The 15745-nt window shown below is 43.5% G+C and overlaps 1 protein-coding gene across 1 annotated transcript in view; it reads right to left on the bottom strand.

The window, feature by feature from the left end:
* Positions 1–15336, bottom strand: part of ARFGEF3 (ARFGEF family member 3) — a 160253-nt gene extending 144917 nt beyond the window's left edge. The window contains exons 1-2 of the mRNA XM_054570026.1: positions 15208–15336; positions 8802–8853 (exon numbers count right to left, since the gene is read on the bottom strand). Of these exons, the coding sequence (XP_054426001.1) occupies positions 8802–8853; positions 15208–15292 (137 nt within the window). The 5' untranslated portion in view covers positions 15293–15336. The remainder of the gene's footprint in view (positions 1–8801; positions 8854–15207) is intronic.
* Between the last annotated feature and the right edge of the window lie 409 nt (positions 15337–15745).

Here is a 15745-nt window from a genome sequence, read left to right as displayed (position 1 = left end):
AGTCCTACATGAAATCTCCTCTTGGAAAATCTGCAAGTTCATTCACTGTAGCCCTTCCTAAAGAAACCGCCGTAGCTGCCACTTGGCTTTTTCCTTCAGTCAGAAGCTTGGAGAGGATGGAGTTAGTTATTTAATTACACAATTGTTCAGGCTTCCCCACTGGAAATTCACACCAATTATAGACTTGTGTCTCTTTTACCTTAAGGTCTCCTTATACCTTACAGAGAGGAAAAGTCAATTTAGGTCATTTCTTGGCAAAGCCATGTATACACACTAATCTTGACAGCTCTACTAATCCATGGCTCTCCCCTAAATCTGAACGCAAGGCACATATCCCCTACATTATACATTTTAGAAGCACTGGCTCCTTGACACTTCTATTTAGCGTTATTCCAATACGAGGTGATCTTATTCATATTCCTACGTTAGTAAGTTGCACTCACGAATGAGTGGTGGCTAAATATAGCAGATTTCTCAAGAGTTCTTTTTAATAATGGTGCTTCATCGAATAATTTACTGCATGAGATTTAGCTTTATATAGCTCAGGTTTTCACATAAATTGCAAAGAAGAAAAAATAAACTTCTGTGTTAAATTCATATTGGGAAAGCTAATACTCTGAAATGGGTTAGGAAGGTGAACTTTGGAGTCCAAGAGTTCTGCATCTATCCAGGGCTGGCATGAGGGGTTTCTGCAAGCCCTGGTGTTTCCCCAGCCTCACAGAAGTGCTGTCAGGATTGAGACCAGCATGTATAGCACCTAAGAGTCCCTGGTGCACAGTAAAGGTTTAGAAAAGGATGGCTATATTCTAATGTGTCCCAAATTTAGCTGGGAAAACATGAATCCTCAGGCTGTTAGACATGCTAAGAAGCATTGTACTAACAGAGTACTGGACTACAGAATGGGTAAAGGGAGATCTCTTGTGTCAAATTTATTGACCTAGACTTGAAAAAGATACACCAGGTATTGTTCAGTGACGTAATGTTACTGATTTATAAACAGTTCAAGTACACATAAATAGGCAGTAAAATAAAAATACAATAAAATGTGAAATATTTAAAAAACAAAGGTGTCCAAAGCACCTAAATATGATGCTAGTCTCTGCACCATGCCTTCCCCAGTAGTCAGCCCTAGAGGGTGAAAGAGAGAGATGCCAACACCTCAGCCTGCCATCTGCAGCGCTGAATCGATGAGCTCAGGTCCCATCCATCTCTTGGAATCCACTGTCTAACTCATCAGTATTAACAGTATTTCAGAGGCATCGTTTGGAATAAAAGAAGGAAATCCAGACCGATACTGCCTTAAAGCACAGTTAAATTATGAAAACCATGCATAGAATAACCTGCACATCAAAAATGCTACCTTCGTTCCATTCGAAAGGAATGAAGAGACCTAAGAAAGAAATTCATGACTGGATTGTTGTGCTTTTTCAAAATGGAGTTAAGTTTCCTTCTAACACTTTCCTTTAGAGCCAAGTGCTATAAAATAAAGACATCTACTACTTGTCATAAAGGAAGGATAGGTGGCCAATGGCTGTTCTTTTGAACATTAGTATCTTGCTCACATCACCAAATATCACTGAAGTCCAAGCCCCTACATCCTAGTTTGGGTGGGTCACACACTTCTTTAATTGACTGTGTCATTTAGATTTGTTTTTAGGTCAGGGGCTATTAACAAGGAGAAGCTTTATAATTGAGAACTAATTGTAGGCCTTTCTTATCGAAGGGAATAGAACATGAAAACCATTAAGACTGGCTTACAGCCTGGCAGATAACACACAGAAGCAGCTGTTTGTAAGTTAGGAAATAGTATTGTCACTTATACTATGTTAAAGGGTGACAGGAATACTCTTTGTCATCCATAGCAGTAGAAAAAGAAAGAAGAGAAACTAGAACTTCAGAGCACCCTGGTTTCTAACGTGGACCTCAGCACCCCTACTGCTGAAGGCTGCTCCACACTGTCCTTGCTGACTGGTTTTTGTGTCAAACACAAAAATGACAACTCTGCTCGCCTGTTTAGGCTGAGCCTGATCTCAAGAAGCTGGAACAGTTCAGGTGACTCCAGAACAAGCCCTTGTTCATGTAAATGGTCCCCTGGACCCGCAGCAAGTTTGCAGAGATAAAAAATTCTCTAATGCTGAAAATGAGCCAGGCTTAGATTCATCAAGTGTCTGAAACCTCCTAGGCTGCCTTTTTTTTTTTTTTTTCCTGGTGCAGAACCAGCAAAAGGGCAACAGAGCTAAAGTTACATTTGTGTCCCTCTGCAAAGAGAAGTCAGCTGTGGTGGGAGGAAAGGCAGAAACCAGCAAGAGAGGGGACCTCAAGATGAGTCCACATCCGAGAGAAACACTGATGTTTGCAGTTCACCTGGAATCATGCAGAAGCTTCCCTAGGAGCAGGTGCGGTCTTCGTGTTCACACCCTCCATTCAGCTAGCTCAAGCTGAAGACGTTCTCCCTGGCCTCCTGCACTTCCTCCGCTGGACAGTGAGGGGGTATCAAGGGGAGCCCAATTCTCCATGACACAAGAAAGGCAGAAATAACAATGATGAAATCAAAGCTGCCTACCCCAAACTCGTACTGAGGTATTTGCTGTCCTTATCCATTTTTATATCACATAGAACCCTTCACAATTGACGTAGTATATATTTTTTTCAATTAAAAACCAAACAAAAAATTGGACATCCCATAGAGGTTGCTCCCAAGTTCAAAGCACAGAACTAAAGCACTGAAACACATAAAAAGCAACAGAAAAGCAATGAAAATAAAACCATACCAAAAAAATGGGAAGCTCTTAGGGATGGTTCTCTCTCAGGATAAATGCTGATGAATGTGCTCCTACCCTGCAGGAAAGATCCGTAGGTCCCCAAATCAAGACGAGGAGGAACAAGTCAGCATCTGGGCTGAAGGAAGTACCTGTACCAGGCAGGCAAAATGAAGCAGAGGGCTGGGCAGGGGCCCAGCAGGGAGGGAACAGGAAGGGGCTGGGGGACACAGAGACAAACGGGAAGAAGGGCTGTTAGAGTCTTTCTCAGAACTATAACTGGTGGAAGAAAAGTAATTAGGCTGAGTTTGGCTCTGAAGAATCATGTGGAAGGTAAGCAAAATGGCAGCCAAGCCATGGTCGCGTAACGGCTAGAATTGTTCCCAAAGGGCACTCAGAAATCCCAAAAAGAGATTCTCTGCCAATGGCTGCCTTTTAACAAGATAGCTCAAGGGTTCCCTGGAGAATTTCATCTCATCTGGACCAGTTATATTGTAAGTAAGGAACCCAGGCTAGGAGAAAGGGGAAATCCCAGACTGATGCAGGATGGGGGTGAAGTTTCTTTCATTTTTAAAAACAGAAATACAGTACTCCAAGTCAAATTCATGTTGAGGAGTGGGGGAGGGCAGGCAGCATGCCCCTTCCAGGTGAGCCAAGGACTCAATGTCCTTTGGCACAGAACATCAATCAGGGTCCCCATAACTGCTACCACCTCTCCACCCTGATCTAATATACATTTGCCCTTTGGGGTCTTTGGTTGAGTATAGAGTATGGGATTTAAGAATATACTAGCTGAGGTCAATGGATTGGGTGCTAGGCTTCTGAGTCTACTTCCTGGGACCTAACCTTTCTAGTCATTGAGATATTAGAGGTTCTTTTGTGAGAGTTGAGATTCCATTCTAGCATGGATCCTTCCCAATACTATGCTTTCCAAGAACCTAGATGAGGACACTGGTTCCCTGGGATGCAGGATGCAGAACTGAGAGAAGCACTTTCATCCTACAGATATTTATAAGGCCTGGTACAAGGGGGTGCAAAGATGAATAACTTACGTGCCTGAGCTCCTTGAAGGTAAAGCCAAAGAACAGAACCCATAACAGCTGCCAACCTGACATGCATGCCATGACAGAATTATGTAAAGAGAAGAGTCTAGCGAGGCCACAAAGGAGGGAAGGGTCACTTCTATTCATCGCAGCCCAGTCTTCAAGGATAAGTAGGACGAGAAAGGGAGAAAGGTTGCATGCTATGAGACACACAGTAGACAATCTTGAAGAAGACAGCAGCTTGGGCAAGGTCCCCCGAGCATTTGGAAGCCCCTCATGCAGGGGAGCGTTGGTTTGCTAACCCAGCTCCTCCAGACCTGTTGCTTTGGTCTAAGCTTTCGCACGCAGGAAGAAGAGGACTCATAACAAGTATACTCTGGAGTGTAGGAACATTGCTATGGCCCACTCATTCGCAGGTTTTATTCAACCCCCTGAACACCTAAAGTTAAAAGAGAAGGGAAAAAAAAAAGGAGTAATAGCATTGAGGGTATAGGCTCCTCATGGAGGAAGATACAGATTCTTAAAACTCAGTCCAAAATCTAAAGCAAGACTAAGGGCTGGCACGTGGAAAGATGTGCATACAACTGTCGACTAGCAATTTCCACAGGACAGGTTCCTTGGGCCTTCCTCCAGCCCTGACACAGACACCAAACCTTACCGGCATGGTCTGAACTACATACCTGTTGCTAAAGCAGCTCACTGTTCCAGCAAGGAGGGTGGCCGCTGACTCAGTGAAAAGGCCTGGGGCAGAAACCAGCTGTGCCTGACCACTCTTTAATTCCCTCTAAATGTTTGATCCTGAGTTTCTCCTCTATAATGCTCCATGCATGCTGGAGACCTGATGCCAGAGTCACTAAAATTATTCCTGTGACATCTGGACTTTGGTTTGTACAAAGTCCTCAGAGCAGTTGATGGTAAAAGAAAAAGAGAAGATGCTATAACCATAGGTCTCTCAGGTTTCAATTTTCTTCTGACTTGAGCTATCACTAATAATGGACACAACCGATTAAAACAGTATCAGTAATTATTTAGCAGAATGTTAATTGAACATGAAAAGTAGTCAAATCCATGGCAAGAGAAAAAAACTAAGAAAAACAGCAGAACAAAAGTATGTGTGATTTGAATTATTCCCTATATCCCTTTCCAAAACCTGCAACAACAACAAAATCTGTAAATAATCACATCTAGATGATTACACAATGGAAATGGAAACAATCTAAATATAAAATCAGGAGAATATAAGAAATAGTTTATGAACCTGGGTTATTTCTCATATACTAAACATAATTGAAGAAAAAAATTTTAAATATTTAACACATCCAAATTCTTTCTCGTGACTAGATTTTTTTGAGCAGATGTTCAAATAAGTTGGAATATTAAACATAATGTCTGTCCAATAAATTTAATTTAAAAAAACATGACTGGACAGAGTAAGTTCTCTCTGGGTTTAAAAGTACTGGGAAGCCTTGGCTGGGTAGCTCAGTTGGTTGGAGCATCGTCCCGATATTCCAAATTTGCAGGTTCAATCCCAGGTCAGGGCACAAACAATCTCTTTCTCTCCCCTACTCTTTCTCTCTAAAACCAATTAAAAAAAATTTTTTTAAGTACCTGAAAGATGAATCAAAGGTAAAGGACTGATTTGCAAGAGGTAAAATAGCCCATTACTATATACTTTCTCATTATACCACTTCCCTCATAATAAAGTAAAATAGTAAATCAGACCATTACTGATTCAATAACTCTTTTTTTCTTTTAATTATGGCTTATTCCCATACCCTAAATGAGTTTTTAAAAGGCTCCCAACTATATCATGGTCAAACTGAAATTTCCATATATGGATAAAATTCTACAATAAATTTATACCCGCAAACTTATAACAGTGTTTTCCAGCTGTGTGTGTCTTCATTCTCCTCCCTGAGAATACAAAATCTCTGAGTACAAGGCTCACATCTGTAGTTTCGTTCATAAGATTCCATTCTCTGAAAAAGAATGCTTGACGGACCTCACTGCACAGCTGAAATACAATAATGCATGTTCCTCCGTATACAACAATGGAATCACCTGCTCTTTATCATAGAATAAAAACTCTGAATTATATCTCCACTAACGGTGAAGGTAAGTAAAGACACCTACATTCATTTATCCACAGTTCCTCATCCGCATCCTTCCCACCCATCTGTGACCCTCTCCTATAGCTAGCTGGTGCCCTGGCCAGATGGCGCAGTCGGAGTGCCCTCCCGTGCACCAAAAGGCTGTGGGTTTGATTCTGGTCAGGGCACATACCTCGGCTGAGGGTTTGATCCACAGTCAGGGTGCATATGGGAGGCAACCGATAAATGTTTCTCTCTCACGTCAATGTTTCTCTCTCTCTCTCCCTTTCTTTCTCTCTCTCTCTCTCTCTCAAAAAATCAGTAATAAAATATCCTCAGGTGAGATTTAAAAAAAAAAAAGGTAGCTAGCTGGCTCCTGTGTACACCTCAAAACCATGGATAGAAATAAAGCTAAACATCTAAACAGGACAAAACATATGTCCTTAGGCCCGTTAACACTGTATTTTATCCAACTCATCGGGCCACACACACCAAGGCTTTGAAAATGCCAGTTGTCTTTTGATGACCATCCCCAGCCAGGGGACCAGGAGACTCATGTAGGTTCACCAAGGCTCAGCTGGGAACCAAGCTATAAAGCAGTAGCATCAAACATTTTTGCTTTTGTAGCCTCTAAGAAAATTTTAGAATTCTGGTTTTCACACATTTTAAATTAACATTTAAATTTTTAATTATAATTTTAATTATTGCAGAGGCTATAATTCCGGCATCTTGAAATTATTAAAAATTTTAATTAAAACATATCACTCATTTAAATGTGTGTAATGAAATCTAAATACCACACCCATTTTAAAACTACCTTCATTCATCAAAAAAATACATGAACGAGCCCCCTGTTAACAATAAAAAGAGGCCGCATGGTTATCTTTTTTTCTTGAAACTCATATTTCCATTTCACTTCCCCACAGAATTTTCTCTCAATATTATATTTTAATGTTTGAGAGGCTTTCATTAATCTTCCCATTATATTTCTACAACAACAATGTGTATAGAGTGATTTTTTAAAAATTTCCTGTGGCCACAGGGCTAAAAGTGTTCACTTTTCTTCTGGTTTGAGCTATCTTACTAACACTCACAACTGATCCAAACGACATTAATAATTACTTATAAGAATCTTAATGTAGTTAACATGGAAAGTACAACTTAATTGGAAATGCATCTCTAAAGAAACGGGTAGAGCTAGTTTATTGTTCTCCTCAATTAGTTCATATACCTATGGGCGAGTATTCCTTATTGCTATCATAAAGCAGGGTTTACCATCAATTCCATACTTTTTTTTTCACTTTTACATATGTAAGCAGTAAGACACCTTGTTTGCATAAGTAAGGACTAAATGGAGACTTATCAAAAAGTCTTTTTACCTATGATCTTACAACCAGATTAAGTCCTCCTTCAATTTTGCTGAAGGTCAAGAAGTAAAATCTAACCTACAAAAAGACATGTGCCCTGGCCATTATGTCCATCCCCTTTACCAACAGAGACACCGGTATTTTCACAGCCCTTTGTTGGTGGGAAGAGGGTTTTGCAGTCCAGGACAACACGCTGTGGGTTCAGGAAGAGGTGGTTGGCAGCTGTGCCTCTCTTTATCAAGCAGGGAAGGGTGGCTGTAAGCGGTGAGAATGGGAAAGAAGATGTGGCCAAGTCCTTTTGGTCCCTACAGAAGCTGAGGACCAGGAATCATTTCCCGAAACTACCCACGCTTTGTGAGCCCTGGAGAGTCTCCGCATTCTCCTGCGTGCAGGGACCTCATCCAGCCGGCACTCTCCCGCTCTAGGCAAGGATGTTGCTGCCACACAGGCTGTCCCTTCAGAAGCATTATGCACACCAAAGTGCAAAGTGATTAACACATGAATTCCCTTACAACATATCAGCCTGTAGCAGATCTCAGATCTACACAAGAAGTGATCAATTTTTTAAAAAGACAGAAACATAATTCTTGTTCAATCTACGTGAAAAGAGGAGAAAAAACTAATAAGTGTCCTGACAGTATTGAAATTATACTCAACAAAAGACTGCAAAATCAATATTTTTAATAATCTCAAAGAAAATCTGGAAACAATCCAAATGTCCAATAATAAGAAAGCTACTATACAATTATGGGATAGCAGCCATATAATGGAAGAATATGTAATATTTTAATTTGAAGAACATATATTTACATTTGACATTAGAAAGTATTCTCCATATAATGTTGACTTAAAAACACACACACACACAGAGGAAACAAACTTATAAATAAAATTTCACATTAATTTGTAAAGATGTGTGTAGGTAGAAAAAAAGTCTGTTACAAAAGTTATTAAACTATTTCCAGTGGTTATCCTTAGGTGGTGTAAATATGGACCGTTTTCTTATTTGTTCTTTCTTTTCCACAGAGGGCATGCATTTCTCGCGACGAGGGGGAATGAAAAAATGAGGGCAGTGAGGAAGGCAGGGGAATGCGTCCACTGTCTCAGGGCTGCTGCGTGTGGCTGCAAAGTTTGGTGTGCCCAGCCATGGAGCCGGTGAGAGACTGAGTCCATACCACACACGTAGGACCGCATCCCCCTCCCAAAGGGGGCGCCATGCCTTAATCCACAGTAGAAGACCCTGTCCATTGTCCACATCCTCACTTAGGTGATAGTCATTTCTCCCCTTGACCATTACCCTTTCATCCCTGACTTCCACAGCTGGTTCCTTTGGCTCACAGACTCCCCTTACTCCACAGACAGGCAGAAATCAGTGCAATCAGGTTCCTACCATGCCAACCTCATAAACTATCCCAGTTCACGTATGCAAAAAAGCCATCCGTCAGCAAGTATCATGCTACAAACCAACGAGGTTATCTGGGCTTTCAGGAAAAGACAGTGGGCAATTTTTCTCCCACTGTTGGACACCTCCAGTCTCCTTACCTCAGCAAGTGTGGCGGGATCTTGACAATGGTATCCACACTGCCCAGGGTTTCTGGAAAAGGAAAATCACAAGGTCAAAAACAAATACGTACAAAGTTAGAATCTGCATTGTACATAATTTTACTGTTAGTTTCTTTTTTCCCCCAGAAATTTCAATAAATGCCCTGCCTCGTGTGGCTCAGTGGATTGAGTGCTGGCCTGCAAACCAAAGTGTTGCCAGTTCAATTCCCAGTCAGGGCACATGCCTGGGTTGTGGGCCAGGTCCCCAGTAGGGGGCATGCTAGAGGCACTCACACATTGATGCTTCCCTCTCTCCCTCCCTTCCCTTCTCTCTAAAAATAAATAAAATCTTTTTAAAAAACATAAATTTCTATAATTATAAAGTAGTCAATTCTCAATTCTCTGATTGTAAATCATTCATACTTAAAAATACTTCTCCCCTGATAGCCTCAGAGACTTCTCTGGGGAAGGTTAAAAATTAGGACGTATTTCCCTATGGAGACACAGAATGAATAGTTAAATTCCTAACCTAAACCAGAATTTCAATTTGATCTAGTTACAACTGACTAAAATATATTCTTACAATAAAAACAGAGAAAGAAAAATTCTTTCCTTGAAACTATGGTTTCAATACCCTTAAATAGTTTATATGTGAGGGACTTTCAAGTTCACAAAGTATTTTATGTGACATCTCATTATTCTTGCACACATTTATGACATGGTGGATTAAACTTTTTTAAATCACACCATAATTAGATTATGGGAAGCTCTCCCCAAATCTCATTAATTCAACTTGGATGTTCAGTACTTTACTATTGTTGTGGATTCCTCACACTATTGATGTCTCCAATTGTGGAGATAATGAAAAGGTCACTATTCTCTTCCAAGAAAAAAACAAAAAACTCTTCTATTTCCATAGTTCTAATTTGTCACCAGTTTTGCAGCTCAAACTGCATTGACTCCTCTCTTCACTGCTTAGAGGTAGCAAGCCCTGTTGATCTGAGCCATTTTCACGGGGGGAGGAGGACCATCTCTCCCAACCCTGCTCAGAGGACAGAGGGAACAATGGACACGAGATGTCTCCCTAAGACTCAGCAGCAAGAACAGCCAAAATATCATGGTAGCGCCTGGGCCTGTTGTGGTCAACCGGGCAAAACACTGGTGCAAGCAAAGCAATCCACAAAACAGAAAGATGGAACCAGTCAGATCCACGCTGCTGTGGCCGCTAGGCCAAGGGAGGCAGAGCAAGGCCTGAGGTCAGTCCTTAAGATGAGACAGGAGAACAAGAAAACGAAGTCCTGAGCTTCAGGGGCAGTGAAGAGCTCCAAGGCCATGTGGGTCAGCACAGCCCTGTGGTCAGCACGGCGGGGCCAGCATCCAGGACAACCTGACACTTCCCCACAGGGAGGTTCGGGCACCCAACAAACAAATTGTCATGATTTTCCCCATCAGAAGGATTTATACACAATTCAAAAATTCCAACAGTGCCCCGTGCCCAACTCTACAAATGCTAAAAGAGTCAGAAGAAGAGGAAGAGAGAAATGGAAGTCACAGAGCAGCCAGAGTGAGCCCATCCATTCAGGTAGAGATGCTGAGTAGGTAGCTGCATTGGGGTTTGGAGCTGAGAGCGCAGGTGTGGGCTGGTGATACAAACCTGAGCATCACATTCTCAGAAACCAAACTGATCCTGAGGTTATGGACATGTTCAGCTCCAGCTGGGCTGGGAGTAAGAAAAAAGCGCTCAGGGCTAACTCTTGCGAAACTCAAACACTTCATTCAGCTGGGAAAAGGAGCTGGAACTGGCAAAGAAGAGAGCAGCTCCAGAGGTACGATAGGCTGGCAGGGCACGGTCATGCAGGCCAAGGTAAAGCGGGTGTCTGGTATGCTCATGGCCAAGAAGACCTGTAAGGTGGGTGTGGGGATGGTGTGCTCGATTGAGGTCTGTGTATTCTTCTCTGAGAGTCAGTAGAAGGAAGGAGGAGAAAGTCAGATTGGAGAGAGCTGAAGAGTGAGTAAAGGATGTGGACACATTTGCTGCGGACACTCTTAGAAGTTTGGTTGTAAAGGGAACAGAAACTGTGCCTGGAAGGAAAACTGGGAGGGAAGATGGAAGGGAGAGTGGTGGGTAGATAGACTATCCTTCTTCTGCTACTTGGTGTTCTAGTCTCTTAACTTTCTCCTCGCCTCCATTTTTCCAGTTCATTCTTCATAAGTCCCTGATACAAGTGTAAAAAACATCTAAAATGAAGGCATAGTACCTTCTAGTTCTACTGTGCCATTCTATTTCACTCTACCGTTCCCAGCTCACAAGCCTCCAGAATCTAACAAACCAGGTAGCTCAAAATAGAGGATACATATATATGCCTTCCCAGTTATTATGCCACTATTAAAAATACCAATTCTCAGAGAAGTATTAACAACATTAAAAAAAGTGCTAAAGTTAAAATAGTTAAAATACAAATGGCAATCCAGCATATATGATACCACACTTTGCAGAAGGAAAATACTCCAAAATATGGTATTATTGCTGGGTTGTGAGATTATAGGTGATTTTAATTTTTCATTTACACTGTTCAAATATTTTTCAGTATTCTAAAATGAACACATATAAGTCTTATAAGTAGAAAAAGATGAATATCACTTAAACCTCAAGTCATCAACCTGTTGATTTATTTATTGAACACCTGCCTCTCACACTGTAGGTATAGAAACTACAAAGAACCATAAGCAATAGTCCCTGTTCTCATGAAGCTCACATCCACACTGTTGCCATTTGTCGTTCTGGTTGACCAGCATGCACTCCCCACCTTCGGAAGTGGCACCTACTTTTGTTTTGAGGATCCCATGCTTTCCTGACCCTGGGATTTCACTGAGCCTTGTAGCCCAGGTCTAGGCCAGTTAGCCCATTACAGGCCTTCACTAGAGGGCTGGTCCAAGGACACACATACAACTCAGTGGCACCAGCAGAGATCAAGTGAAACCAAGGGTCAGGCAGGAGGGGCTGGAGGAGCTCTGCTCCCTTGAGGGGGTCCCATGATGGGCTGAGTGAGAGACGGCCCCATTCTCCTGCAATGGTTTTAGTGGGAGGTGACTCCTCTCTCCTGTGACAGTCTAAAAGTTATGACCCCTGTCCCTTATAATGGTCCAAGGGAGAGATGGCCGCTTTCCCTTCAGATGGTCTAAGACACAGGAGTGTCCAACCTGTGGCCCGCGCGCTGCATGCGGCTCAGGATAGCTATGAATGTGGCCCAACACAAAATTGTTTATTTACTTAAAACATTATGAGATTTTTTTGTGTGATTATATGTTGTGATGTATTTAATGTGTGGCCCAAGGCAACGCTTCTTCTTCCAGCGTGGCCCAAGGCAACGCTTCTTCTTCCAGCGTGGCCCAGAGACCTCAAAAGGTTGGACACCCCTTGGAAGTGGAAGATGATCCTTGTTTCCTTAGATGGTCCAAGTGTGCTGATATCCCTTTTTCATGAAATGGTCTAATGTGATGATCTGTGAGCCTGAAGCTTTAGAGACTCACACAGAGCACATCAGATACCTCAAAAAGAGCAGAGCAAGGTCCTTGAAATGGTGTCTAATTCCTGAACCAAACCGAACCTTCAGCCTTCCAAGGGATATTTAGTTAACAGAGTGAATAAATTCTGTGTTGCTTAAGTCAGTTTGAATTAGGTTTTTTTGTTTTGGTTTGGTTTCTTGAACACAATGTATTTCTCAATTATCTTGCCCCTGGAATGGTAGCTGTGCACATAACTGACTATAATCCAAAGGAGCAGGTACTTCAGAAAAGTCGTGAGGGCAGGGCTCTGACCCCAGACGACCAACTGATTCAGCTGAGGAGCTCAGGGAATGCCCTGTGTGAGCTGGGTCTTGGGAGGAGGGAAAGGGAATTCCTGGCAGAAGCACTAGCATGAGCAATGACAGAGGAGTGTGCAGTGCACGGTGTGTTCAAGAAAGTGTTGCAGCTTCCTGTAGACTGTTGAACCCTTGGCGGGGGAACAATAAGAAAGGAGGCTGGGGCCAGATTCTGAAGAGAGTTCTTAAGGAACTTATATTTTAATCTGTAAAGAAATTATAGGGCTGAAGAGTGAAAAGTATTTTATAATTTAAAAAAAAAAAAAAAAAAAAGATGGCCCTGACTGGTGTGGCTCAGTTGGCTGGGCGCCCTCCTGCAAAGCAAAAGTTCATTCCCACTCAGGGTACACGCCTGGGTTGAGGGTTTGGTCCGGGTGGGGGTCCATATCAGAGGCAACCGATCAATGTTTCTCTCTCTCATTAATGTTTCTTTTTCTCTCCCTCTCTTTGGCCCTCCTTTTCCCTCTCTCTAAAAATACATGTAAATCAAAATAAAATTTATTTTAAAAAAGAGATGGAACAGTGGAACATGGACTGGAGTAGGAAAAAGAACAGAAAACCGTAGCTCCATGCTTTTGTTTATGCTGCATTCTCCCCCTAATATGGCCTTCTAAAAACATTCTACACGGAAGTATTTTATTTATCCTTATATATCACTGCCCAGGACAGGGGAGGTCTTAATAAATAAATGTATACTAAATAAATACCTAAGGAAAAGAAGGTTCCCAGAGCTTATCCATTCTTCAAATCAAATCTACTTCAAAAGTCCCACCAGCTCACCCCCTCTTCCTGTCCCCCACCCCCTTAACCTCAAAGTCTACCCCACTTCTTTGATCTGTTTTCCCAGTTTACTCCTTCCAGCCTACACAATGAATGCCCTGCGCTGTTATTTAACCCTTTCATATACACACATCTCATCTTGCTAACTAGAGAAAGAAAATCTCTCTACTTTTTAGTCAGGCTGGACTCTAGGCTCTTGACTTACACAAGCTACCTGCCTCAGCTCTGGTCTTGCCAGGTAGCTCCAAGGACCAAAACTCAGCAACACTGCTGTTTAAATTAGCAGGATGCTGAACATCAAAGTTCAAACATTAAAAATACTAGAATACTCTTCTCTTCCCTTTTATCAAAATCTGCTTAACTTACAGCAAAATAATAATGACTACAAGGAATGACATGTTTAGCGTGCAGTCGGGCCCTGCTTTATTATGTTACCCAGCCATCTGTGACCTTTCAGTACAGGCGTTTGGAGATCTAGTTCTGAATCACTCTTCTGAACGACAATGGCAATACAAAAACAGTACTGTGGCTTTAAGAGCCTTGCTGCTCACACATGTATTTGGTCCGTTTTTCTTTAAACAAATGGTCAAGTTCTGGTTCTGCCTACAAGATCAACTTCCTAGATAATATTCTAGAAAATAAAGTGAAAATATGCAGCTGTAAAAAAAACAAAACAAAACAAAAAACATGTCACTATGATTGTCTGTACACACAGCCCTAAACATATGTGAATTCAGTCTTAAATATTAACAGAGTCATCTAAAACACCGTAAGAATTCTACACTTCTCTCTCTTTTCAGGCTGTATCACAGTATAATGTGACAAGCACTGATTATTTTTAGGTTGAGAGAGAAAGGATTTCAATTTTATGTTTTGAGTGGCAAATGAGGCATCGCATGCAGACTTGGGCAAAGCCCAGGGCCCACAGAGCTGCCCCGGTTTCTCCTTGGCCTTTCCTTTTACAAAAGCATCGCTGTCACCTGAAGTACGTTCCTGATCTCTTTGCATTCCCATCCAATCTTGATTGCCCACATCACTGCCTGATTGCAATGTGTTTCCCCTTTCTCCGAGGTTGCTCTGCAGCCTGAGTCTGATGGGAAACACCAATTTGCTACCTGGAACTTATTTCAATACCTGCACAGCTCACAAATCTCCATCCCACCTGTCTGAAGGGCAGACCACAATAGAATTGCAGAGGCAACACAATCCCACCCGTATGTTATTTTTCATGTACAATAAAAATGAAAGCTGATACTTAACAAGCTGGCCTCTATCAGGAAAATCAAATTAAACAGCCATCCCTTCCTGGTTACACTCGACAGTGTGTCGAGATCAGGGTTGATGGTCCAACTTCCGTCTCCCCAACAGGCGATTCAGAACTGGGCCCCTGGATTCGCACCGGCTTGTGGTCCTGTCTCCCTCAGAGACGGCTGACCACGGTCCACTGTGCTAGGGATCTGGAGAAGGGACCCGCCCGGCGTGGAGGACAGAGGTTCCCCACTAAGGTTTGCGAGAAGATACGCGGACCAGAGGGGTGGTGGGCGTCTGTCAACACCTGAACCAAGATTCTCGTATCACACAGGAGTTCACGGAGGCAACTCTCGCAATTGCGCGAAATGCATGCATAACAGATGCTCAGCAAAAGCCCCCAACGCACAGGGCCGTTTCAGCCTCAGCCCGCGCGGCCCTCCGGGGGCGGCCAGCAGGGGTGCCCGACCCGCCAGCAGGTGCCTGGCGCCCCGCGCCCCGCTCCGTGCGCTTACCCAGGGCCCAGGTGCAGCTCTCTTTGATGGCTTTGTACTTGCTCCCGGACGCTTCCTTCTGCAGCTTCCTCAAGATCTCTTCCATCTTGACCTTCGCAGGGGCTCGGCAGCCGACAGCGAGAGAAGCGCGCGAGGCCGGACGGTGAAAGCCGCCGCCGCTGCTGCCTGGCCCTATGCGCCTAGGCGGCCGCAGCGCTCGCCAGCATCCGGCCCCGGTGCGGCGGCTGATGAATCACGCCCGCTCCAAGCCGCGGGCCACGTCAGTCCCGTCGCCCCGCCCCGTCCGCTCTCCGGGTCAGGTGCGCTCCGCGCGCGCGGCGGCGGCGACGGTGGGCTCGGGGTTAGGGGCAGGAATGGCGCTCGCCAGACCGAGCCACAGAGAACGGCCCCTGGGGCAGGGAGCCTTCGCGGAAAGGTGGAGGCGGATGTCCTGAGTTGGCTTGCTGCCGGGCGTTGGCAGGGCTCGGCCCTAAGAAGCGTCTGATCACGGCGGGCAGCCAGCGGGGAGGGGCCTCTCCGCTGTCCTCCCCGTCCCACC

The sequence above is a fragment of the Pteronotus mesoamericanus genome, unplaced genomic scaffold, assembly GCF_021234165.1.
Source record: "Pteronotus mesoamericanus isolate MK-2021 breed Mesoamerican mustached bat unplaced genomic scaffold, CSHL_Meso_final contig_20, whole genome shotgun sequence".
NCBI classification, from domain to species: Eukaryota; Metazoa; Chordata; class Mammalia; order Chiroptera; family Mormoopidae; genus Pteronotus; species Pteronotus mesoamericanus.
This window is presented reverse-complemented; position numbering and strand designations above follow the sequence as displayed.